General features: G+C 32.6%; 6 protein-coding genes across 6 annotated transcripts; 4 read left to right on the top strand and 2 right to left on the bottom strand.

Annotated features, from left to right (window-relative positions):
* The first annotated feature begins 896 nt into the window (after window positions 1–896).
* Window positions 897–4,196, top strand: BX664DRAFT_380846 (RHD3/Sey1). The gene is made up of 10 exons (XM_051548924.1): window positions 897–1,053; window positions 1,129–1,339; window positions 1,405–1,502; window positions 1,575–2,014; window positions 2,087–2,881; window positions 2,961–3,099; window positions 3,162–3,291; window positions 3,355–3,451; window positions 3,527–3,601; window positions 3,659–4,196. The coding sequence occupies exons 2-10, from the start codon at window positions 1,170–1,172 to the stop codon at window positions 4,094–4,096; spliced, it is 2,382 nt and encodes a 793-aa protein (XP_051396775.1). The 5' UTR covers window positions 897–1,053; window positions 1,129–1,169; the 3' UTR covers window positions 4,097–4,196.
* Window positions 4,197–5,431: 1,235 nt separating this feature from the next.
* Window positions 5,432–7,787, top strand: BX664DRAFT_269444 (ankyrin repeat-containing domain protein; the record flags this gene model as incomplete). The annotated part of the gene is made up of 6 exons (XM_051541055.1): window positions 5,432–6,184; window positions 6,251–6,506; window positions 6,575–6,771; window positions 6,874–6,938; window positions 7,001–7,113; window positions 7,189–7,787. The coding sequence occupies 6 exons, from the start codon at window positions 5,432–5,434 to the stop codon at window positions 7,785–7,787; spliced, it is 1,983 nt and encodes a 660-aa protein (XP_051396774.1).
* A 1,650-nt stretch (window positions 7,788–9,437) lies between these two features.
* Window positions 9,438–10,887, top strand: BX664DRAFT_388992 (uncharacterized protein; the record flags this gene model as incomplete). The annotated part of the gene is made up of 3 exons (XM_051549512.1): window positions 9,438–9,501; window positions 9,775–10,128; window positions 10,185–10,887. 3 exons carry the CDS (start codon window positions 9,438–9,440, stop codon window positions 10,625–10,627), a joined length of 861 nt encoding a protein of 286 aa, XP_051396773.1. The 3' UTR covers window positions 10,628–10,887.
* A 1,804-nt stretch (window positions 10,888–12,691) lies between these two features.
* Window positions 12,692–16,338, top strand: BX664DRAFT_269426 (kinase-like domain-containing protein; the record flags this gene model as incomplete). Its single annotated transcript, XM_051541052.1, has 8 exons — window positions 12,692–12,925; window positions 13,076–13,159; window positions 13,246–13,330; window positions 13,425–13,558; window positions 13,645–14,074; window positions 14,603–15,265; window positions 15,371–15,527; window positions 15,606–16,338. 8 exons carry the CDS (start codon window positions 12,692–12,694, stop codon window positions 16,336–16,338), a joined length of 2,520 nt encoding a protein of 839 aa, XP_051396772.1.
* Window positions 16,339–17,467: 1,129 nt separating this feature from the next.
* On the bottom strand, window positions 17,468–20,524 carry BX664DRAFT_362161 (glycoside hydrolase superfamily; the record flags this gene model as incomplete). Its single annotated transcript, XM_051548292.1, has 7 exons — window positions 20,446–20,524; window positions 20,212–20,373; window positions 20,060–20,153; window positions 19,784–20,006; window positions 19,487–19,716; window positions 18,554–18,993; window positions 17,468–18,493 (listed from the first exon to the last, which is right to left on the bottom strand). The coding sequence occupies exons 3-7, from the start codon at window positions 20,151–20,153 to the stop codon at window positions 17,468–17,470; spliced, it is 2,013 nt and encodes a 670-aa protein (XP_051396771.1). The 5' UTR covers window positions 20,212–20,373; window positions 20,446–20,524.
* A 611-nt stretch (window positions 20,525–21,135) lies between these two features.
* On the bottom strand, window positions 21,136–22,297 carry BX664DRAFT_207603 (uncharacterized protein). The gene is made up of 2 exons (XM_051540150.1): window positions 21,852–22,297; window positions 21,136–21,765 (listed from the first exon to the last, which is right to left on the bottom strand). Exons 1-2 carry the CDS (start codon window positions 22,154–22,156, stop codon window positions 21,489–21,491), a joined length of 582 nt encoding a protein of 193 aa, XP_051396770.1. The 5' UTR covers window positions 22,157–22,297; the 3' UTR covers window positions 21,136–21,488.
* Between the last annotated feature and the right edge of the window lie 38 nt (window positions 22,298–22,335).

Below are 22,335 nucleotides of genomic sequence, written 5' to 3'. Positions count from 1 at the left end.
GAAGACTGCAAGACCACGATGACGATGCTTCTACTCTTGTTCTTGTTGATAAAGAGGAATTGACATGACTGTATGTTCCATTTTCAAAATAAACAAACTTGACGTTCGTTGTCCAGGGTCTTCTTTCGCTTGTTCAATTTATACTGCATCCAAACCGTTTCTAACATGATATTCCAACTTTAACCTATAGTATGGCGGATAGGAAGAGGCATAGAGTACAATAGCTTTTTTTTTTGAAATGACTACAAGAAAGCAACTAGAAAATATTTAATATTTGTTTTAATATTCGAAAAAATAATAAAGTAGAATTCAGATTTATTGTAGTTTCCATTTCGTCTTTCTGATTGAATACTTACATGAGAATAGTAGTTTCATGTTAGTTTATACTTGCGTAAGATTAAAAAGAAAAAGAAAGAAAGAAAGAAAGAAAGAAAGAAAGAAAGAAAGAAAGAAAGAAAAAAAAAGACAGAAATCTTTATTAAGCATGAATTTTCAACTCCGTGGACCATGACCACATTCATTCATGGACAGAACCGTGTCTCATCCCATTGCACAGAGTAAGAGGATGTTGCACAATCTCAAGAGCCATAGGACTGACATTGTCCCATCGCATCGTAACAGTCCTAATTAATGATGGACCATCATTGCTTATAAAAATGAAAGTAAAAATCTCTCCAAGTAATATTAATGAATAATAATAAAAAAAAAATAGATTTTAATCAATTACAAATCTTAAAAACTCGAATTTCTATCAATTAATATGATTTTTAAAGGAAACATGGTCCAATTTTTCTTTGTCATATGTCGAAAATCGAACAGTTTCAGCGGGATTTAAATGATTGGGCGTAAAAAAAAAAAAAAAAAAGAAAAAAGAAAAAAGACGAGGTCATCTTACTCTTTGAGCCCAGGTTGTTTTTTTTTGTTACTTCTGTCTCTCTTTCTTTCTTTTTTTTTATCCTCCCCTTTACTGCTTTTCTCCTTATTTTCCAAGCTCTTTGTATATATAGATACCTATTCTCTTTCTATCTCTCTATTTCACAAATACGATCCTTGGTAAGTTTAAATGTATGTCTATATAGCTTGATAAACTCACGTGCGTATTTTTTTTTATATTTGTTTTGTGTATAGGCTTTTATATTAAACTTTTCTTTATCAATTAAACAGGAATAATGGATTCTCCAATAGCAGCCACACCATCATCTTCTTCTCCACCACCACCAACAACAAATAATGGTACTGTTAAACATACGGAAGAAGGTACTCTTTCCACTACCGAATGGGACAAAGACACGAAATCCATTCCTCGACTTCAACTTGTTGATGAAGACCAAAAGTTTACGTAAGATATATATAAAAAAAAGAAAGAAATATTTATATCCTCATCATCTTACTTTTCATTTTTAGGGATGTACTTCCTCAATATATGAATGAATGGGGACTTGGTGAAGCAGGATTCAAATATAATGTCGTTGCAGTATTTGGGTCTCAGAGTACTGGCAAAAGTAAGTTTTCCTATTGAAAAAAAAAAAACCTGATTTTTATCTTAATTTTATTCTATTTTTTTTTTTTATAAGGTACACTTTTGAATGGATTATTCGGAACTTCCTTTGACGTGATGAATGAAACTCAACGTAGTCAAACAACCAAAGGGATTTGGATTTCACGTGGACGTGGTATGCATGTGCTTGTGATGGATGTAGAAGGTACCGATGGACGTGAACGTGGTGAAGATCAAGATTTTGAACGTAAATCTGCCTTATTCTCTATGGCCACTAGTGAAGTCATTATTTTGAATTTATGGGAACATCAAGTCGGTTTATATCAAGGTGCAAATATGGGATTATTGAAAACTGTATTTGAAGTCAATCTCCAACTGTTTCAACACAAACAAACTTCTAAAGAAAAGACTCTCTTGTTGATTGTGATTCGTGATCATGTCGGTTCTACTCCTTTGGCAAACTTGGCAAAAACCTTACAAAATGATTTGGAAAAGATTTGGGCTGGATTATCAAAGGTAAATATATATATATATTACTCAATTTTTTATTTACTTTATTTTATTTTTCTTTTTCTTTTTTTTTTTTAGCCTGAAGGACTAGAAGATTGTCAAATCCATGATTATTTTGATTTTATGTATACTGGTTTACCCCACAAGATCTTGTTACCAGAAAAGTTTGATCAAGAAGTAGCTCAATTGCGACATCGGTTCAACGACCCTCAACATCCTGACTTTGTGTTCCGTCCTGAATATCATAAACGTATTCCTGCTGATGGATATCATGTTTATGCTTCTGGTATCTGGGATAAGATTCTGACCAACAAGGATTTGGATTTACCAACCCAACAAGAATTATTGGCTCAATATCGATGTGATGAAATTGCAGCCACAGCATTTGAACGCTTTTCTCAGCAATTACAACCATTCAAACAACCTATTTTGGAAAAGGGACAGACAATGGATGATTTAGGACCTCAAATGCAAGCTATTCGACAAGAAGCCATGGATGCCTTTGACAAGAATGCTTCTCGGTATCACCAAGCTGTTTATCAAAAAAAGCGTCAAGATATGCTCACCAAACTCAATACCCAACTCAATGTATACTTTGTGGGTCAACTCAAGAATTTGCACAAAAAGGCCATGTTATTATTCGAAACCACTCTCAAACAAGAACTCAAAAAACCCAATTACAACTTTAGTCAAGTCGTTCAAGATGCACTTCACCAAGCTACAGATGTGTTTTTGTCAGGTGCCAAGGCTCTTGTCTTACCTGATACGGATTGGTCTTATACTCACGAATTGACCATTTTGGAAGAAGAATTTGATGTTCTTTCCACCAAAGCTCGTGCTGATGAATTCAAGAAGATGAGTAAGGCTTTGACGGTAAGTAAAAAAAAAAAAAAAATTGAAATGATAAATGAACGGGTCACTGATTTTTTTTTTTTTTTTTTTTTTTGATTAGAAACAAGTTGAAAATGAATTATCGGAACCTGTCTCTCTTGCATTAAATGATCCTCAACCTCATACATGGCATAAAATCATTGAAGCATATAAATCTACTGTAGATAATGGTCAAACTACTTTAGTGAAGAAAGCAAAGAGTAAAGATCAAAGAATTGTATATATTTCATTGCTAACTTCCTTTTTAATTATTATTGAATAGGCTTCAATTCGACAGAAGAAGAATTAGAAGAATCGTTATTGGGATTGAGAAGAGAAGCTTGGATTGTGCTACGCAAAAAGGTGGATGAAGAATTGGCAGATACAATGTTATTACTGAAACTAAGATCAAAGTAAGTTATTGTAAAAGGATTGATTGGTTGGACTGATTCCATTTTATTTATATATATATATAGATTTGAAGAAAAGTTCAGATATGATGAACATGGATTACCTCGAGTATGGAAACCTGAAGATGATATTGATACTTACTTTAAACATGCCAGAGATGATGTAAGTTAACCTCTTTTTTTTTCTTCTGTTGACGAATGTATATTTACAATTTATTTATTTATTTTGTCCTGATAGACATTGAAATTGATTCCATTGTTTGCCAAGATTGATCTCCGTGAAGATGAAGACTTTGAAATCGAATCTAACGAAGTAAGTGTAAGAAAAAAAAAATAATTTTTTTTCTAACTTGACTTTATTTTCAAATAGGACTTTGATTTCCAGCAAACATTAACAATTCTTGGAGAAGGCAAACAAATCGATATTACCAATCGATTCAAAAGGGAATCGGATGCATTCTATTTGGAAGCTAAACGATCTGTTGTGGCAACAACTGCTAAAATCCCCATGTGGCTTGTAGGTGTGATCATAGCTCTTGGTTGGAATGAATTCATGGCCATTATTCGAAGTCCTATTTATCTTGTGCTTTTTATCTTGATGATTGCTGGTGGATACGTGGTATATGTATTGAATCTCTGGGGTCCCATTGAACGTGTATTGACCGTCGTAGCAGGAGAAGTTTCTAGGATAGCCAAAGAACGTATTATTGAAGGTGTGGATATGCTTCGGGAACAACAACAACAATTAGCTCATACTAGTCCTGGTGTAGAAATGACTTCGTTACAGAATAAGGATAAAAGTGAGTGATTCTCTCTTTATTTTTTTTTATTATATTTATCTTTTTATATATATTATATATATTGATTGATTGAATGAATAAAACAGAAAATCATTTTTTTTTCCATCATTTTACTATTTTTTTTATAATATAAACAAAATACAAATGTATTTATTTTCATTTTTCTTTTTAATAAAGTAATGAAGACCCCAAAAGGAAGGGCGAATGTTCATGATATGGTTTTGCCGCCAGTCAAGACCACATAGTGGCTTCTCTTTTTATTTGATTTGTACTTTAGGCTCAGGAATATATCATGCCGGTTCATTTCCAATGATAGGCAAGTGATTATTCAAATACTAACATTAAATAACTCTTTCCCCTATCACCATAAACGGATATGAATCGATTATTCAAACTTGTCCTACGAAGAGGATATACACAAATAATAATTCACTCTTTTAACAAAAGTTCTGTGCCCACAAGTAGAACAAGTATAAAGAAAAAAAAAAAAAAAACAAATAAAATAAAAAAATGGAGGGGGCTTATTTATAGTTTTGCGGACTCAAAATCTCATTTTTGGTGGAAGGAAAATTTTTTTGGACTGCTTCAATGTGAAACGTTCCTCTTGCCTTTTCTAGAGACCTGTGATGATGAATAACTCCATCATTCAATTCATTTCATCATAATTATCATCATAATTATTATTCAACCTTCATCATAACTATTTTTATTCGATCATCATTATCATTGTCATTATTCAATCACCCGTGATGATGCTGTTTGTGAGGATGATCTACCTACCTTAATGCTCATCATATTATTGACCCAACCAGAAGGAGGTTTTCATACATTCATTGTTTCTTTCTGCATTTTCATACGTCGTTTGGTCAAAGAGCGGAGTCTAATGCCTTAAAAACCTAGCCGGTAATAAGGACGCCAAGCAAAAAAAACACTATTCGCTTTTTTATTTTAATGTAACGGAAGAGAAAAAAAAAAAACAGGGCGCCGTGAACTCTTTTTTCCTTTTTTTTTTTTACTCTCTCTCACTCCTTTTGACTTTTTTTTTCTTCTTTACTATCTTCCATTATACCTTTTTACCTTAACGATGGAAGATCCCGAAGATAAAAAGGCTTTATTATCTACTGAAGAACAAGAAGAACATGACCTTTCTGTATTGACACCACAAAAACAACCACCTCATCAACCAAGTGCTGTTTTACCAGCCAATAGTCTTGTTAGTCATGACCAAGCAGAAGCTCAATTATCCTCTAATCCTCAAAGTAAGATTTAAAAAAAAAAAAAAAAAAAAAAGGTTTTATTCATATTTTTTATTTTATTTTATTTATTCCATTCAATGAGTAGATATGGATCTATTTGAAGCAGCACGACAAGGCAATTTTCAACAATTGGTTCATTTATTGGAAACGAAGCAAGCTTCTGTACATGATGTGGATGGAGATGGAGCAACGGCCCTTCATTATGCAGCAGTCTCAAGCGAGGTATGTGCCAAGTATCTTATCGATCGTGGAGCGGTGGTGAATCAAGCGGCTGGTGAACTACAAGCAACCCCTTTACATTGGGCAACACGACAAGGTCAACTTTGGACGGCACATCGACTTATTATGGATGGTGGTGCGGATCCAACTCTCAAGGACGGTCAAGGTTTCAATGCTCTTCATCTTGCTGTGCATTCTTCACAAGCCATGCTGGTGTTGTACTACCTGTTTTTAGGAAGGATTGATATTGATGCAGCGGATACGATTGGTGGACATACAGCATTGATGTGGGCTGCGTATCAAGGCCAACCATTGGTATGTCATTTGCTTCTGACATTTGGTGCCAATGTACATGCTACGGATCATACTGGATTGACGCCTCTGCATTGGGCAGTCGTCAGTGCACACAAAGGATGTATCCGCAAATTACTCGAATACGATGCTGATCCTCATTGTCGTGATTCTTCTGGTAAATCCGTCATGGATTTTGTTTATGATAAGAAACTCGATAGTGTTTGGCAACGTGCTGTCTTGGAATTTGATATTATTGCTGAAACAAAACCTCATTTGACTTCACGTATTGGTTCTTATCCTGGTTCTAAACCTCATCAATGGTCAAAGGTAACCATAAAAAAAAAAATTCTATTTATTGTATTTATTCAACTTTATATATTTGAATTGGATTAGAAAACAATCAATACTATCATTTACTTTTTACCATTTATCGCTTTGGGCATGGCACTAAAAACATTATCTCTTTTTTCTTGGTATCTTGGACTTCCTTTGGCCTTTTTATGTTTGGTTTGTATGCATGTTGGTATTGTCAAATATTTAATTCCAATTCCTCATAATGATGCTTTATGGAAAACTCCTTATTTTTCTTGTATCTTTCAAGCATCGGCTTTTTGGGTATTAATGACATGGACTTGTATTCTTGTACCAAGTAAGTCTTTCATCATGATAATATTATTATTATTTAGAGAGATTAATTATCATTTTTTTTTTTTTTAGGTACAGCATATATGATGTTGACACATTTGATTTTTATGTCTAGTTTCTTTATTGCCATGTACAACTTTTATCAAGCAGTGATGGCAGATCCAGGATTTGTCAACAATACTCCTAATAGAGAACAACAACGACAAGATGTGATGGAATTGGCTGATGCTCATTGTTTAGATATTCGACATTTCTGTGTCACTTGTTTGGTAAGAAGGATGGAAAAATAAAAATGAACTTGATAATTCTTTTGAAGATGGGAAACAGTGATAACAATTTTTTTATTATTATTACTATTATTATTTAATTAGATCAAAAAACCTTTAAGATCTAAACATTGCAAGATATGTAATCGATGTGTAGCACGATTTGATCAGTAAGTTTATCGAAGAAAAGGGAAAATGTATATATCTGATCCTTTTTTTTTTTTTTTGTTAGTCACTGTCCTTGGATTTACAATTGTATTGGTGTCAAGAATCATCGTGCTTTTATGGTGTTTCTATTGAATATGGTGATTGCTATTATCTCATTTACTTTTCTATCTCTTCAATGTAAGTTAATGATTATCCAAAATATTTGTTAAAATAATCATCCTCTTATTCTTATTATTATTATTATTATTGTAGACTTTTCCAGTTTGTCACCGACATATGAACGTGGGATGGATGGTACATGTTTTTTAGGATCAACAGTATGTGGTTATTTCCAATTTGATACATGGACATTGTCATTAACAGTATGGATTCTAATTCAATTATCATGGTCAGTCTTCTTACTTGGTGTACAACTCTACCAAATTGCAGTGGCAACTACAACCAATGAAAGTGCTAATGCTCATCGATATTCCTATATGAATCAAGGTGGGATCATGACAGCAGCAAGTACAGGTGGTACAATAGCAGGTTCTGATGGACCTCAAGTTCAACCCATCATTCCAAATAATAATCGTCATGGTCATGGTGTGGCTGGATTTTTACCTTGTTTACAATTATTTGCTGGGGCAAGAGCTTTACATCGAACAAGACAAGCCAATCGTGGACAACAACAAAGAGGTGGTAATCCTTTTGATCATGGATGTTTGAATAATTGTATGGAATTTTGGACTGAAGAAGCAAATAATAACAAAAAATCTCATGATATCAATTGGTATAATGTTTATAATTTACAAGATATTATGAATCAAAGAACTTCTGATCATCATCATCAACAACAATCCGTAGTGTAGAATTCCCCCCCTTTTATTATTATTATTATTGTTATTATTAGTTAGTTCTATTTATATATATATATATATATATATATATTCTCTTGAAATAAACATATATAATTTTTTTGTATACCTGTAGAAAAATAAAATATGAATGTGTCTCAAATAAGATGACTGAACACTACACTTTATTCAATAAAAAATGATGGAATTCAAAGAATAAGATGTCGCAAAAATAGGAAATAAAATATAGTAAGGATAGAAAATAAATGACGGGGAAGGAAAGAGAGAGTTGTCGCATAATCCAAATTGAATACAAGAAGAAGAAAAAGAACAAGAAGAAAAGGAGTGATAGTAGTTCCATTGAGTATTTTGAATAACAGAAAATAAAATATTATTTAGTCAACATATCCATTTTTTTTTTATATTTATTTATTTTAACTTACCTGTAGAGAAGCATTAAATACGTCCTCAAAAGAGGCGATAACATATTTTAATATGTTGCTGTTACAGGTTTGATATTCACTTTGAATTGGAAACACCAAGAGAGATTTCAAAAAGAAAAAAAAAAAAAAAAAGAGAATGATTAATATACTGTATCATTATTATTATTATCATTAAAAGAAACTTACTATTAAGCAAGGTACAGAAAAAAAAAAAGTCCAATAAGTATATAAAAAGAAAAGCAAATAGACCTAAAGGTCCGTCTTGGTTATTGTAAGGTTGTAGTTCAGAGAAAAAAGCTTGTATTGGTATGGATGTATATGAAGGTCCTGTAGTTTGTAAATTGGTTTAAAAATTGATATCAAAATAGATAACGAAATTAAAAGGAAAAGAAAAAAAAAGAGAAAAAAGAAACAGTAAAAAAAAAGAAAAATAAAATAGCACTTTTTTTATATCTCTCACTTGATCAAGGAATAAAATAAACCTGGCAAAAATATCTCATAAGAAAAAAAAAAGAACTATTATGCAAATTTACATTCGTTATCGATCGATCGAATGTCTTAGTTAATGAAAATAAACAAAGAAGACCCGAGTAAATGTATTTTTTTTTTAAAAAAAAAGAAAGGAACTATTATGCAAATTCACATCAACATCACAAGATATGAATATTACATTAGTATACCCCTGTCTTATATGATACAATATAAAAATATAGTTTTTTTTTTCCAGATATGGCCTGTTGAAAAGAATCAGCTAACAATCAGTCATCAATCATCAATCATCAATCAATGACATACTCTACCGACGTCTCTAAAGCGATATCTAAAAAAGTGGTAATGCGACATTCATTTTGGGAAAGTACGATTTTTTATTTTATAACATCACGAAAAGCATTTTCTTGTGACCCGACAAAAAACTTTGAAAACACTGTATCTTTATTCCCCTTCTTCTAATTTTGATGAGGGTAACCCAAATGAATGAAATATCTGTAGGGTTAGGTATCACCCCTGGTAAAAAAAAAAAAAAACGTGGCGTTTTTGCAGTACAACTTATTCTGTCACCTTCTTTTTTTTTTTTTTTTCTTCGGAAAAATCATCTTATCTATTTATAAATTAGAAAAAGAAGAAGAATTGTATTTAAATCTTTTATGCAAGGGGAGAGAGAGAAAGGGATGATCAATACAATACTACTGTAATAATATATATGAATGAATATTGTTACAGCATGAATCCTGCTAAGATGACATGGGCTTTTAGACTTAAAAAGGGAAGATGGATGAATGAGAAAAGTAACTATTTTTAACATCAATGGTTTTTTTGGATGAATGATAATAATACTAAAAAAGAAAGAAAACAAGTGTAAGCAAACATTGACAAGATGTGATTAAAAAAGGCAATTCTTTTTTTTTTCAATCGCAGTTCTTAGACCGAGCAAATAAAAAAAGAAACAACTGAACGCTCAGACTGAAAAATCTTTTTTTTTTTTCTTATTTATTTTAGTTCCCCTTTTTTTTCCCCTTGATTCTTTTTTTTTTTTTTTTCATTTTATTTCTTCATGCCAGCCATTTTGAAAGAACCTCGAAAAACCATTGCTGTAAATCTAGACGAAACATTAAGTCATACTTATGAAGCATTGCTTAATTGGCATAATGATTTTTATCATACACAATATCGACTAGAAGATCTTACTACAACAGATCTATGGAAAGTATGGGGTGGGAGTCGTGAAGATACATGTCACAAGATTCGACTTTTTTATCAATCAGAATATTTTCAAACTATTCAACCCATTCAAGATTTTGCTTTGGAAGCTCTCAAAATGTTAAAAAAAAGAAAATTTCAATTGGTGATTATTACATCTCGACAACAATTCATTGCAGAAGAAACAAAACGATTTGTAGATAAACATTATCCAGGTAAATACATATAGAGTTTGATAGAAAAAAAATAATGATTTAATGTTGTGTTATAGGTATCTTTGAAAGTATTTACTTTTGTAATCTTGGATTATCTGAAAATGAACAATTGGAATATATCAGCAAAACAAAATCAACTATATGTCAAGAAATAGGTGTCGATGTATTAATTGATCATCAATTAGAACATTGTATGGATTGTGCTGATTTAGGAATGGATGTTTTACTTTATGATCGAAAAGGTCAATATCAATGGAATCATCATCAACAACAATATTATGATAATATTAAAAGGGTCACTACTTGGCGTGATATTATTCGACATCATTTTCCAAAACCAAATAGTCCTTTACGTCATCTTATATATTCAATGGATCAACAACAACAACAACAAGATGATGATGATGACGACGATGATGATGATTATGATCAACATGAAGTTATAGTATTGGAACAAAATGATGAAGATGAGGAAGATGAATGGTCTATGATAGTATAATTATATTTTTTCCCCTTTTTTTTTATCTAGTTATTTATTTTATCTTATGTTATTTTTTTTTTATTTTACTTTTATTTTCATTTTTTTATTTTTATTTTTTTTTATTTTTTTTTCTACTATTAGCATTATATTATATTTATGATATACATTTCTCATTACTCTTCAAGCATAACATCATCATTACTTAGTTACATATATTACATTTTACACTCTTTTCATCATCCATTCATATTTAGCATACCCCTCTTTATAGGTTTTACAAAGAAAAAAAAAATAAACTTTAAAAATTTATATTGTCTGTGTTACCTTGATGTTTTTTTTGATTTCCCTTTTTGAAAAGTCCGTGTTCACCCACAAATGAATAAAGACAATGTAAAAGGCAGTAACATACAAAAAAAAAAAAAAAAAAAAAAACAAATTATGTAAAATAGATATAAAACCTTTTTTTTTTTTTAAAAAAAAAAGAAAAATCTATTCATTTCTACTGATCTCAGCCATTTGCGAATCATTGTATCAATATTTTCCTGACCTATAAAAATATGACTAAAATAAAAAGAATGCAATCTACCTAAAAATGAAAATAACAAATGGCATATTCAATTTTATAGCTTCTAAATCTTTTTTTACTTGCATAACAAGTTAAAATGCCAAATAGGAAGGAATCAAAGATGTTGTTTGACGATTTCCAGAAACAATGTATAAAAAGTAACATAAGGATAGCTTAGAAAAGGAATAAGAATATAATAAAGGAAAGGACAAAGAAAAAAAAAAAAGACAAACGCATAAATAAAAAAAGAAAAAGGAAATTGGCAGCCAATATTAGCCAATAGCAAACCACCAAAGATGAAAGAGTGGAAAGAGTGGCAAAGTTAACGATTTAGATTTGCTCCTTTAATTTTCAATGATTTGATTTTGTATACCCAATAGACATTTTCTTTTTTTTTGTAATATCACTGTCTTTTACATTTGTCTTTTCATTTCTCGGCTCAAAAATGACCATCACTATATCAAATTTGGACGAAACATGCATCCATATATTCTCTTTCACTTATGTTAATGATACCTTATATATCACCGTACAATTTATAAAGTAAAATAAGAGTTAATTCACTCCCATATAATGATCATCATCTAATATCATTTTACTGCTAATCATGCCGCCACATCACCCTTTCAAATCCCAGTTTTAAAAACTTGAACCTATCATCATTGTATCGTATAAATGCCATTAACAAAAAGATATATTTATGATTATAAGTCGATCAAAAAAAAAGGTCATCTGACAAGTTAATCCCATTTTGAGGATCAACCTGCCATTCGTAAAATATCATTTAATATATCACTTCTATTAAAAATGGCGCGTTAAACTATAAAAATATAATCTTCTGTGTTATTTTGATGAGTTACAAGTTCAATCATTTTTATTAGTTACTTAATTTTCTACCTTATATACAATTGAAGGAGCATAGAAATTCTCAATCCAAAAACGGCAACAGGGTGATCAAAAAAAAAACAATCCCGACAACTGTTTTTATTCAGGTGCGACACCAATTTCATAATATGTGCAACACTTTATATATATATATTTATGTGTGTGTGTGTTGTTTGTCGTGTGTGTATGTGTATCATTTTTTTTTTTATTTGTTTTGAACAATACTCCAAAATTACCCTAAAAGGTTTCAAAACAACCTTCTTTTATATCCCACTTTTTTTTTTTTTTGGTCAGTCTATTATTTTATCTTTTTTCTTTCTTTTACCCCTTAAATCTATTTCGTCACTCTAAAAAAGAAGGTTTATTATAAAATAAGCATGACGGTGCCAATTCACCCGTTAACTTCTATTCCTCCCTCTTCTTCTTCTTCTTCTTCTTCTTTTTCACCATTGATACCATCAGAAATGACTAGTACTTTATCATCTTCACATCCATCTCCTAGTTTAGTACCATCTACTACTTCTGATCTTTTTACTTCAACAGAACAACAACAACAACAAACTAATAATAATAATATGAATAATGATTATCGACCGAATTATCATCAACAACGTGCTTATAGTGTCACGGCTATGCCTTCCGACTTGCAAAAAACTGTTTTACGACATCAACAAAAACAACAAGAACAACAACAACGACTTATGCAAGATCAACCTTGGTGGCAATATTATTATCAACGTTATCATTATCATCCTCCACCTGGTAGAAAACCTACAGTTTTTGGTCCATATCTTTTATTACAAACTTTAGGTGAAGGTGAATTTGGAAAAGTGAAATTAGGTATTCATATTGAATCTGGACATGAAGTAAGTAAATAATAATAATCATCATCTTTATTATTATTATTATTATTATTATTATTATAAAGGAGTTTATAGATGGATGATGATGATGATGATGATGAAATTGGGGGGGATGAAAAAAAAGGGGATATTAACTTATATAAATCTTTATAGGTGGCCATCAAACTTATCAAACGAGATAATATTGATTCTTCTACAAGAATGACCAAAGTGGAACGAGAAATCTCTGTACTAAGGGTAAATAGAAAAAAAACCACATGCAGTGTACAACATTACTTATCCATCTTTTTGGCTTTCTTTTCTCCGGTTCATTCTGTCTTTAGACTGTTCGTCATCCTTATATTGTCAAATTATACGATGTCATTGAAACTGAAAAATATATTGGTATTATATTACAATGTGCTTCAGGTAAAATAAAATAATATTGTATTTTCTTCTTCTTCTTCTTTAACTTTTTTTTTTCTTTTTCTTTATTTACTTTTTTTTTTTTTTTTTGGTTAAGGCGGCGAACTTTTTGAATATATTCTTGCTCATCGATATCTCAAAGAAAAAGATGCTAGTCGATTATTTGCCCAGCTGATTAGTGGAGTTCATTACATGCATCAAAAACATATCGTTCATCGAGATCTCAAATTGGTAAATTAAATATTGAATATATAATCCGTTTAACAACGAATTTAACTTTATCTCTTTTATGTTGTTATGATCTGCTTCTAAATTAGGAAAACCTGTTATTGGATAGACATCGAAGTATCATCATTACTGATTTTGGTTTTGCAAATCAATTCTCTTCCGCTCGAGATGATTTGATGTCTACTTCTTGTGGTTCACCTTGTTATGCTGCTCCTGAATTGGTCATTAGTGAAGGTCTTTATGTAGGTTCTGCTGTTGATATTTGGTCTTGTGGTGTCATTCTCTATGCTATGTTATGTGGTTATCTTCCCTTTGATGATGATCCTGCTAATCCTGATGGTGACAACATTAACTTACTTTACAAGTATATTCTCAGTACTCCTTTGGCTTTTCCTGATTATGTTAGTCCTGAAGCCCGCGATCTATTAAGAAAAATGTTGGTACCTGATCCTGCCAAACGTTGCTCTATGGAAATCATCATGAATCATCCTTGGTTACAACCTCACAAAAGTTTATTTGGTAAATCCGTTCATGAGTTGGAAATGGAGGCAATGCGTTCTTCTGATCTACCTATTCATATGGTTATTTCGAATCATCATCAACAACAACAACAACAAAGACAACAGAAGCAGCAAGAACAACAACGACATTCCAAAGAACAATACGCTAACAGAAGAAATACCATTGATACCGAATATACCCTTTCTACCGAACAACAACAACAACAACAACAACAAAAAGATGACGATGATCACGTTGTACCTACAAATATGGATATCGACGAAATGCCTGCGGATTTGGATCATGATTTGGAAAAAGGAAAAGACATGCAAGATACCAATCAACAAGTTGACCAAGATACTCCATCCATACAAGATATTACATCCTTTGAATTACCTGCTTCAGCCGCTGATGACGTTGAAATGACCGCTACTACAACCACACCTACAACAACTACAACTACAACAACAACGACGACAGTGGATGCTACTATCGACACTCCTGATGCTACTCTAATTACAAAGGCTGATGTTTCAACTTCTACAGAAACAACATGCATCAATACCTCTGAAACAGATAAAATGGATAACGATAATATTCAAGCTGCTGTTGAACAAACATCTATCAAGGAATCAGAAATCAATTCATCAACTACCACTAAGGAACAGGAAGAAGAGAAGGAACAACAACGCTTGGAACAAGAAGAAGCTGATTCAGTTGTACCGGAATTACCTCAACCTTCGCCATCCCCTAGTAAACGTCAATCTACTTCTACCGATCGTATTTTACAATTCCTTTCCGGCAACAATAATACACCCAAAGTTTCCCGTCATTTATCTACCAATTCTCCCCCACCACAACATCGCCGTCCTATGTCTCTTTTAGGCGATTCCAATGCAGGATCCATTTTACAAGCCAAATTCTTATCCAGTATTCAACGTCAACATCAACGTCGTTCATCTCCAGGAAAGAATCAACAAAAAGAAGATGTTACACCTAGTGCTAGTCTTAGTGCATCTCATATTCCAACACATCAACAACAACATTTATCATTTACATCGGCTGTCAACAATCCATCCATTCGTAATAATAGTCGTACACCTCAACCTGGTACATCACAACCTATTCGTGGTACACGACGAAAAGCACTTAGTCTTTTAGTGAACTCGATGACGGATTATATTAGTCATGATGATCAACAAGGAAAACGTCATAGCAAGAAACCCATGGTGTTTAATCGTCATCAAGACACCAAACTCCCCAAAGTCGTCATTTCAAAGGAAGATTCTTCTTCTTCTTCTCCTCATGGTTCAGTCGATGATGCTCCCAATGCTGCTTCCATGCCCTTATTACCTTCTGTTTCTGAACATACGATCAACATGACTCAAAGTACCCAAATCAATAGCAAGGAAAAACATCGTAGTGCTGGTAAAAAGTTGATGGATTGGTTCAAGAAGAAACCTCTCAGTAAGTCTTACTCAAATATATATATATATATATCTTATTCATTTTTTTTTTTTTTTTTTTGTGTAGGTACTAAGGATCGAAGTATGAATGGACCTTTTACCAACTCAAGCACTCATCTTCATCAAAACAATAATAATAATACTAATAATAAATTATTAAGCAAGTTACCATTGGGATCTTATGCTATGGACTTTAATGATGCCAAACTTCGAAATCATCATGGTGCTGTGGATCAAGATGCATTGACAGCAAGACCACCTCCAGAAATTTTCCAACAAATCAAACATACATTGACAGTGATGGGGATGGAGATCAAACGAGATGGTGGGGATTACAAGTTGAAATGTATTCGAAAGAAACGACCCAACAACAACAATATCGATAACAACGGGGTATCTTTCCGAAGACGGATGTTGATGCGTAAATCGGCCGATATGCAATCGTCTTATGGTGACCCAGCTTTAGATCCCGGGGATGAAGTGCGATTCAGTGTGGAATTATGTAAAATCAAGAATTTGCCTGGTCTTTATATTGTGGATATTCGTCGATTACGTGGCAATTTATGGTCTTACAAGTTTTTATACCATGCCTTGTTGGAACAATTGAATTTAAGTGGGAATGGGGGTTATATCTCCAATCAACCTCCATTGGAAACTTCTCAACAAAGAATTAGTATGGTTAGTAGTAGTGGTGCAAGTAGTAGCGTGGTAGAAGAAGAAGAAGAGGAAGAAGTAGAAGAGAATACTTCTTTGAATCATCATCAAGATACCAATTGTTTATCTCCAGTCAATGATATTCCTACTGTATCTGCCTGATGTTTTTCCCTCTTTTTTTTTTTTTTTTTTTTTTTTTTATTATTATTATGATTATTCATTTATACCATTTCTTCCGTTTTTATTATTATTCACTAGATCATCACCAAAAAAAAAAAAAAAAAAAAAATAGTTACCCTATATATTATCTTATTCATTCAAATAAAAAATCTCACTTCAATACTCTATAATCATCTAACCATGGAATAGACAAATATATCTTCCTGACGGACCCCTTGCCAAACTCATTCTAAGTAGAATCAAACGAATTCATATTTTATTCATTTATCTAATCTACTAAAAATAAGAAGCTATATACTAGTAATGATTCATCCAAGTGTGTACGCTTGTTCTTGATAAAAGTGAAGGAGCAAATCAAGACATCATTGAATCCGGTGTTGTCGGTCCGTTTGTTTTTTTCATCCTTCCTTGTTGTTATCCATTCAAGCGTTCCTTTCCTCTGTCCTTCCCTGGTGTCCCTACTCTTGTCAATTGTACTACCATCCTTCCTTCCTTGTACAACTAAAGTATATATCATACCCTATTTATCTTAACCTACCTTTTCACTTACTAATATCGCTATTTCCTGCCATCTCCACTTGTGCAGATCAGATCGACACCCATGTTTATGCCTAGCAAAAAAAAAAAAAAAAAAAAAAAAAAAAAAATTCTTGACAAGAAGGAATGGGAGGAATTCCGTTTTTCTATGAATGTTCCAAAAAAAAAAAAAAAAAAAAAAAAGGGATATTGATATATTCGTTCAAAACCTAGATGAAAATAGATAGATAGAAGGGAAGAACGTTAGTAACACATACGCATATATTCATATGATTGCAAGAATACTTACTTACGTTGCTTGAAGTTTTTCTTTTATCATGTCCCGATCTATCAAAAAGGAAAGAAACGGCCATGCTTGATTGTTGCTGTTCTCATTGTATACATTTTCAAGGAGACATATGACATCATCATTACGTATTCGGCAAGAAGAGTTAAAAAAAAAAAAAAAAAAAAAAAGGAAAAGAAAACAGAGAAAGAAAAGGGAAAAATTCTTTTTTTTAAAAAAAAGTTTATTATGGGAATTTTGAGTGTTGGCTGTCCTACAATTTTTTTTTCCTACATTTACATTAGATTACTATTTTTTTGTGATAGAGATAGAGATGGCTTGACCAGATTGGATGGATGGTTGAGTGAAGAGGGCCAAGGTACGTTGATCATCCAGAGCATAAGGAACAAGAGCATCGGCAGGGGTAAAAGAAACATTGTAACCATTGGGGAAAGTATCCTTGGGCAAGATCAGTTCTGTAGGGGCATCTATGGTTGGATCAGCATGGAAGACCAAGGAGAAGGAGCTATCGGTGGTATTAAAAGTGAATTTGTCAGGAGTACCACTGATGGCCTGTGGGTAAGCGCGACTGTAATGTTTGGCAAGAGCAGCATACATGGTGCCATTGGCATCGTACAAGTTTTCATAAGCCCAGCCCATCCATGACACCATATAATCATCGGCAGCATTCACAGCGGTCTGGATGCCATCCATCTGACTCTGATCACCCATCCACATGGTAAATTCCGTCATCACAGCCGCGGTGTTCAATCGCTTGCTGTCATCGGCACGATTGGCCAATGTGGTGGTGATGGCGCCAATCTGAGGTGGTCGATAATAGTGAAAGGATTGGACGGTCTTGCTCCCATCTCCTAATGGCACGTTGTTGAAACCCGATTTAATGTCAAATGTGCTTCCTTCGAACCAGATCAACGTGTTATTGTCTACGTTGCGGATCTGGGTGGCAGCTCGGTTCCATAATGCTTCCATCGTCTTGTGATCAGCCACCCCAGGGACAAGTAACGTTGGATCAGCCCATTGATCACCTACCCATGGTTCATTCAATAAATTGTAGCCTAAGATGTTGGGTGTATCCACATATTGACTGGCCAATTGTTTCCAATAAAGAGCAAATGCATCCCCTAATCCATCATAGTTGTTGTACAATCGGCCAAACGCATTAGCCACCGCTACTGTCAGATAGGACAAATCCCATTCCAAACTACTACAATCACTTGATGATGGTATCCCTTGATCATTGGTGGTAAATGGTGTTAATTTTTGTGGTACTGGGAATCGTTTATAGGATGGTACCCAATCCGTTTTGACAAACCACTAAAAAAAAAAAAAAATCAATACATAAAAAAAAAAAAAAAAGAAGAAAAAAAGCTTTACACTTGGTACACCATGTCCACAAAATTGTTGAGCAAGAACATCTTGATGAACATCCACAAGGATATAAATACCATGATCATTCGCCAACTGAGTTTGTTGTTTCATAATATCTAGGAACGTGGTATTATATTGACCACGTACAGGCTCACTTCCTGCCCAATGATGACCCAAACGAACAGCATTGATACCAAGACGTTGTAAATTCTGTACATCTTGCAATCCAAATGAATCACCAGGTTTAAAGTCAAAAGAACGATACCATGGAGCTTCCTTTTTGACAACATTGGTACCATGGAAGAATCGAACACGACCATGAATATCTGTGATTTGATGATTTTTCACTGGTCCAATCTTTGCCATCCCTGGATTTGCTTTATACCATTCTGCAGGATTGATGGCAAAACTGGTCAATGATGATCCTAATAATAAAAGAATACAACCTAATAATTGCATAATGAAAAATAAAAGAAGTAAAGAAAAAAAAAAAGAAAAAAAACAGAGTGAGGTTAAGTAATCAAAATTTTTTTTGATCTATATAGAACAAAAAGGGAAAAAGAGGGGCGTGTGTTGTACAATATGTGCGTGTGTATTTCAAAAAAAAAAAAAAAAAAAAAAAATAGAAAGACAGGGGATGTGTGAAATATGTACAAAAAAAAAAGTTAGAATTATATGAAAGGATTGTTCCTTAAAAAAAAGTCAGAGAGACGTAAAAGGGAAAGTATCATGAAAAAGAAGTGATAGAAGTTTGATGAACTTTTTTTATCCATTTTTACTCAATGGTAATATAGATTAGTACAACATCATTGTTAAAGTTCAGGGTCCCACAATCCCATTATGTTGAAAACATTTATCCACAGCTGCATCATTTCATTTCCGCAATTTAACATTCTTTTGTTTTATTATAAAAAAAAATATATAAATTCACTAACTAACTAGAAGTGACCGAACCAGTCGCACTTGCATACCTTACAATCATTGCCCTAAGATTGAAATAAAGTTTTGATAACCATGGTGGAATCCTTGGATCTTTGGTAGGTGGTAATAACCAATGATCTAAAAACAAAGTAGATTGGAATACAGCTTGTTGTGTATGAGGTGATAAATAATAACGTAATCGAAGAAAATGACTAAAGATAATTAAGGCTAAAATAGAAGTACGGAATCTTTTTTTTAAAAAAAACAAAAATTAATATAAAATAAAAAAAAAAAAGAAAGAAAGGAATTGCTTACAATAAAACACCTAAAAGTAATCGAGGAATCACAATCATTACTTCAACATAAGCTGATATTTGCATAGCTGTTTCATGATATTGATCTGTATAGGACTTGATGGTATCACATAATTGGGCAATCCATGGATTTTGATCTGCTGGAAACAATACTGGAATAATCGTACTTCGAATATATCCAAATGCATGAAAGATAGAAAATACAAAATAAGGCACCAATGTCACTAAAATATATAGAAAAGATTAAATATATATATTATATATTATATATTATTACCTGTCACTGGTTGATAAGAATACCAATAAAAAGCAAGGGCAAAATATTGTATGTTTTCATTTCTAAAAATATCAAGATGCCATTGTTTAGGCATCTAAGAAATAATAAAATTAGTGAGTATTATATATCATTTTTATTTAAATGTAACTTACACCAATGGATTTATAACTAACAATGGCATATGACAAAAGAGCACCAAGATACGCGCGATAATAATAAGTGGAATCTGAATGAAATGAAGATACTGAAGTAAAATAAAGAATACTATTACATACAATACAAACATGCCCACACCACCAATAGAATTGAGGATGCTAAAAAGAAAATGTCATCAATATATAAAAAAAGAATATATAACCTGTAATTTTTTTCTTCTTTTTACGTACATACCTTGGCAAGTTGTTTGACACGCTCCACTAATGAATCCATTGCGTTTTCCTACAAAAGATATAAGTAAAAGGTAGGATGGACAAAAGAAACAAGTAAAAAAAAAAAAAAGGAGGGAAACCAACAAAATGAAGCACTTTTCAATCCCCGGTTGCCTCCTTTTTTTTTTTTTTTTGTCATGGAAGGGTCGTGGCACACAGACACATTGAACGATATCGTTTATCGTCCCGCAAATGAACCGTCAAAACCACAATTTCCATTTTTTTTTCCTCTCTCTGGATCATCACCCTCCGTACTCACCCATAACCGTCTATTTACTCCCAAAAATATGATTTAGGATGTTTCTCTAATTAAATTTTCTTTGAATTCAGCTACTGCCTCTCATTACGACGAAGTCATGTTTACAAAAAAAAAAAAAAAAAAAAAAAAAAAAATTACTGAGATATTTTTTTTTTCTTTTAGTGAATTGAAATTGATACGTATCTTGCTTGTGCTTGAAGGAAGTTATGTCTCAAGGATTACGATCACGATAATCACAAAAGCAGTAATATAAACCAAAATATACTTGACAAGCAATCATAAATAAATATAACAAACAAATCAAAAAGTGATCAATAAAATGATTTATTATAAAAACAAAATTAAATAGTCATACTAAAAAAAAAATAAAATATGACACTATGACTTTCATTTCTGGAAGTGCTGCTGTACTTGACAAATCGTGCGGCTATGATAGAAAGTGGATATTCAGTTAACAAATTTCTTTATTCAATTTTTTCATTTTCTTTACCTGAGTTTATTTAGGAACTTTGTCTAAAAGAATGATCCAACGTAATCCAGGACGAATTGATCTAAGCTACCTCATGAAGGAGGATATGTTGATGTGATTATCGATAGTATTCTTGATCCATTGCCACTTCATGATGATCTTTCAAATTGGCGAACCAGGTCTTGAAATCCTCTATGTTCTTCGCCAAATTCATACAAACGAGCCCTTATTCCGATATTGTCTACTTCATACCCCTTTGAGGAATCGGTTCTGTCAACTGATAAAAAAGAGCGAAGAATTGATGGTCCATTCACCCCACACACCAGGTATGCAACAGATTTTCTTGTTGTCGGTTGCCACCTTCAAAAGCTGTGAAAGCGTCATGCACGGCAAACCACGTTTCAAAGAGCGGGCCTTCATAGCCTTGTGTCTATCGGTCAAATGTTGTATGTCTTCTTCCGTCAACGCCCCATCTGAATAATCACCCTTCTCTTCTAACAAAATTCCCAGCAATTCCAGTTGAGCATCGGGCATACGGTCATTCATGAGGCTATCAAAAAAAAAAAAAAAAAAAAAAAAAAGTGTCACTGATTATAATAATAAGAATTTTTTTTTAAAAAAAAAATATTAACTTACAAGTTGCATGGGCGGCAGGAGCTTACTACATTCCAGGATACATAACCATAATTTGGATTGATTCGTTGGAGAGAGCCACCGAGGATACCTTGGTTCGGCAACCACGTCAAATCAGTACCGCACAAGTAGCAAGTTGGTTCTACTACTTCCAATAGTCCCGTCAAAATATCTTCTGTCTTTCCCGACACAAACAGTTCATCAAGTAGACCTTCAGGAACCTTCCCTTTGTGAGCCTTTATATATCGATCCTCATGTTCCTGATCACGGTAGCGTAATCGAGAGGCAAGGTCGGTTAAATGTGCCATAGTATCGGTGTATTTCTACCAATAACAAAAAATATAAGTTCCTACCTATTTCTGTGATTACTTTCCCACCAATTTATACTTACAGGCAAACTCTTGATATACTACTACTAAAAAAAAAAAAAAAAAAAAAAAAAAAAAAAAAAAAACACAATCAGATATAATCAAGAATGCTAGACGAA

Source organism: Halteromyces radiatus (genome assembly GCF_025201355.1).
Source record: "Halteromyces radiatus strain CBS 162.75 chromosome Unknown BX664scaffold_9, whole genome shotgun sequence".
Lineage (NCBI taxonomy): Eukaryota > Fungi > Mucoromycota > Mucoromycetes > Mucorales > Cunninghamellaceae > Halteromyces > Halteromyces radiatus.
Note: the sequence above shows the minus strand (reverse complement) of the source record. Positions and strands in the feature narration are given on the sequence as shown.

Coding starts and splice junctions, on each gene's coding strand:
- BX664DRAFT_380846 (XM_051548924.1), top strand. CDS start 1,170: ATGGATTCTCCAATAGCAGCCACACCATCATCTTCTTCTCCACCACCA. Junction 3,452..3,526: donor TTAAACATGCCAGAGATGAT/GTAAGTTAACCT, acceptor TTGTCCTGATAG/ACATTGAAATTGATTCCATT. Junction 3,602..3,658: donor TTGAAATCGAATCTAACGAA/GTAAGTGTAAGA, acceptor ATTTTCAAATAG/GACTTTGATTTCCAGCAAAC.
- BX664DRAFT_207603 (XM_051540150.1), bottom strand. CDS start 22,156: ATGGCACATTTAACCGACCTTGCCTCTCGATTACGCTACCGTGATCAG. Junction 21,766..21,851: donor TCCTGCCGCCCATGCAACTT/GTAAGTTAATAT, acceptor TTTTTTTGATAG/CCTCATGAATGACCGTATGC.